This window comes from Dendroctonus ponderosae, unplaced genomic scaffold (assembly GCF_020466585.1).
Source record: "Dendroctonus ponderosae isolate FM_Combo_2020 unplaced genomic scaffold, Dpon_F_20191213v2 Dpon_F_20191213_9, whole genome shotgun sequence".
In the NCBI taxonomy this organism is placed as follows: domain Eukaryota; kingdom Metazoa; phylum Arthropoda; class Insecta; order Coleoptera; family Curculionidae; genus Dendroctonus; species Dendroctonus ponderosae.
Window position 1 is genome coordinate 4,294,573 of NW_026019116.1, and position 3,677 is coordinate 4,298,249.

Here is a 3,677-nt window from a genome sequence, read left to right on the forward strand (position 1 = left end):
TTTTTCAAAAACTTTATTGTAGTGGATCTTAGGCACAATTTTGTTGCACAACATCGATTGTTAGTTCTTAAAACAATATTTAACAGTGCACGGCAATGTGGAATCTCATTTGCAATGATAAATACCCGGTCATTTGAAGATGACTTTCAAAAGTTTGTAAACTTTTTCTGCAAATTGATGGACGATCTGCATTTTTTTGCACATAAACTGCTTTAGTGTGTATAATTGTGTGTGTACTTTAATTGTAAATTTAAAAGAAGGCGAAACTCGAACAGGCATTTAGTACATGAGCCCCCTTTACCTAGTATTTGCAGTATCTGCAGCTAATCCCTTGATAATTTGTTGATTCATTGTTATCAGCGTTATAAAATAAACTGCACCGAACACAATAATATCACACTCAATAATTGATAAATCAAAATCACTGTCAGTTTAATAACGCAATGTCTATTTGAAAAGTTTATCAGATCTACAGATGCACCCGCACTAAGAGAAAAATGTCGAATTCAAAGTGCATATGTGCGTCCCAAGCCTCAGGCCTCAGGCGCGAAAAGGCCGGAGTGGAAGCCGCCGTGACCGAGAAAAATCGGTTCACCCTCTCATAAAAAGTTATCACTTCAAAAACATTTTCGATAAAATGCATTGCTCTAGTGAAAAAAATTGAAATGCTTAGACACAAAAAACCACCCTGATGCAGAAATTGCGCCAAATCTTGCAGCCAGGCCACTGCTGCAAAGAAACATCCATTGGCATTCCTGCCATTAAAAATTGACAAAAATCTCTTTGCCATAATGGGGCGAAATGAGTTGAAATCCCCATTTTTGTCCGCGCTCGTCGCTTTTGATTAACCCCAAACAAACCCGAACGTCACTAATAAGACAAAGTGCGGCGTAAAGCCTCCACTTGTCCGCACTTTGGCCTTCATGTAGAGATATAGATAACAAAAGGGCCAGACCCTGCGATAATAAAAGAAACTGCCCGTCCTAATAACGCTGTCATTCCATGGGCTCACACTCGGATAACAAAAAGGAAGTGCTTGGGAGATAAGCTGATTGCTGACAAAGTACTGGATGGACTCGGAAACTGGGAAAGTGGGGCTTTGATGCGAATAATAAAGCGCGACGTTTTTCCAATAAATCGAACGGTTTTATTTAGCGGTAGTTTTCTTTAGGCAACGGGACTGACGGTGGTGGTTGGTCGGGTGCCACAGGCCACTTCCGACGGATAGTCGCAACGTTTCAGCGAGTCGTCGTAGTAAAGTCCCTGCTGGCATTTGAACTGAAACGCTTTTCCATATGCACACTCGTAAAACGCCCCGCAATCATCAGGGTCCTCGAACAGGATCGGATCGGCTGGATCGTCAACTTCTGGACAATCTACAGTACGATAATTGCACATCGGATCCTGGAAAAGCATCCATAACTTACCTTGAAGGGCCGCACAGCCCCAAACAGCTACCAACAGGCACAGAAGCAACGCTTTGAACATCATCGTTGAAGCTATTTTCACTGATCAACGGCGAATTGGACTGTGGTTAGACAGTGAAGGTCGGCAGATTCAAGTGGATGTTTATCTGGGACACTCAATGGGATCAGATCATTCAGACGCATCGGCTTAATCGTACTTGATTTAATTAACCAAAACATGTAAAATACGATCATCAACAAAGTTTAGCTTACAACGAAAACACTATTTCCCGGAATGTCATCGTACAGCGGGTGCCTGGAAGAAGGTGCCACAGTTCCAACATTTCTGTGGCCAACTGTACTCAAAATCGAGACATTAATTAGAATTCGGTCTGATTCAACAGGAAATTTGCAACATTTTAGTCAAAACCGCAACGCGATATCCTGATCCGTTCCACAGTTAAGGAAGAAAATGTTGAGTGTTAAAAGCGCAGTCCGACGAGCTCGGCACAACAAAGACATTAGAGTGTAATGGAATAGAAGTTCAACTAAATCCAGTAGAGTCTTATGTAGTTGTTGACTGTTCTGAATGCAAAAAACGTTCCGAATTGTCTGAATTATTATTTTAATTAGAATCATCGTCAATGATTCAAGTAAATTTCGATAATTAGTTTTATTCAAAATTTAGTTCAACACCCCCATTAGAACCGAATAATGGATTTTGAACTAAATTTCGACATCCAGTAGTCTAATGTAATTGTTGTGCTAAAACCTTCAAACTCCATAAAGATGCAGCCAGTGAACTTCTTTAACCAGCATTTTCATCTTTATCTCAAGAACCGATAAAGAAATCGCCTTGGCCAGCTGAAACGCACCCTTTTCGGACACCCGATACAACGAACTAAAGTCAGCTTTTTCGGTTAAACAAAGGGACTGAGGAGTAGAAAAGCCAAACCACGTCCATAAACTACTGAAGGAAAAATTCTAAACAACTTTTCCTTGAGCAACCCTCCCCTAGTAAGGTGCAGTGTCCAATAGAAGACAACCAATGAAAAAACAGTAATTCTAAAACCTTCTGTCTGTACAAACAATAAATACTTAAAATGCTTACGTGGGGAGGAGGTGTCACCGCGACCTAAAAGTCGCCCCAGTGAATGCATGTTGCAAAACAAGTAGTTTTTTTCAATTTTCAGTTAAAGATACTCTAATATTTATAAGGGCCTGACCCACAAGAATATCACAGTTAAACGCCTCACAACTGGCGGATTTAGCCTGTATTGCAGTCCGATACAGGCTAACATAGTGGCAATCCGGGGGGTTTGCAACGGAAACTGGGCTTTGATTGGCTGAAGCCATCCAATGGTCGCCTGCCCAGGACCTCGTTTCAGTTCCGGATTCGAAAAAAAGGACAAATATCAAAGAAACGTCATCGAATCGATGAAAATGTGGGGTCTCACGCAAGACATATTTCGTATTAAAAAAATTCTACATTCTATGGATCAGACCAGACAGCTTATTACTACTCAGCGAAAGCCAATCAAATCTCAACAATCCACCTTCGGATGTGAAACAATCATCTGTCACGCACAAGCATAGTTGGCTCCGCTCTATACAAGTATACAATGAAATAGGAGTTGCACGAAATTTGAATCCATTGGCGAGCATTCGGAAAGACGGACGAAAGCGCAATCTTTAACTGCCATTTGTGCCTCTTTCATTTGCCGAGCCATTTTCAGCTTCGAAGATTTAGTCACTCAACTCGCGCATGGATCCTGTTTAGCACGATCTACCCTATTTATGTAACATCGAAATTTCGACGAGTTTTGGACGATTCGGCTCGTTTAGGGAACTGATCCGAGTTAATGAAATGACAACCATCCAAAAATCGCCAAATCTTTACATTTATTGTGTTATACAAAGCTATTAGTTGACCTTAGAAAGTAGTAGCTCGATCGGGCGCGATAATTTGCCTCCATTCCTCGCTGTCCACACATCCATTGTTCCATTCGCTCGCACTCACACTAATCTATGTACAATGTTTATATGCGCGTCTATCGCACCGTTCTTCGAACCGCCCGCTTCATTTTTCTCGGAGGCATTGAAGCTCCGTCTTGCGATGGTGCTGCTCTGAAATTAATTAATTAATAATTAGTTATTATACAGGGTTATTCACGCTATATGGCACGGACGTTTGCGGCTAGCCCGTTTGTTTTTTGCAAAGTATTATTTGATGAATCCACAGACGCCTATCGGGTGCACATTTTAAAAATA

At 41.2% G+C, this 3,677-nt stretch overlaps 1 protein-coding gene across 1 annotated transcript in view; it reads right to left on the reverse strand.

The window, feature by feature from the left end:
* Nucleotides 1–1,614: 1,614 nt before the first annotated feature.
* Nucleotides 1,615–3,677, reverse strand: part of LOC109541698 (nuclear pore complex protein Nup153) — an 8,534-nt gene continuing 6,471 nt past the window's right edge. The window contains exon 10 of the mRNA XM_019910620.2: nt 1,615–3,533. Within this exon, the coding sequence (XP_019766179.2) occupies nt 3,458–3,533 (76 nt within the window). The 3' untranslated portion in view covers nt 1,615–3,457. The remainder of the gene's footprint in view (nt 3,534–3,677) is intronic.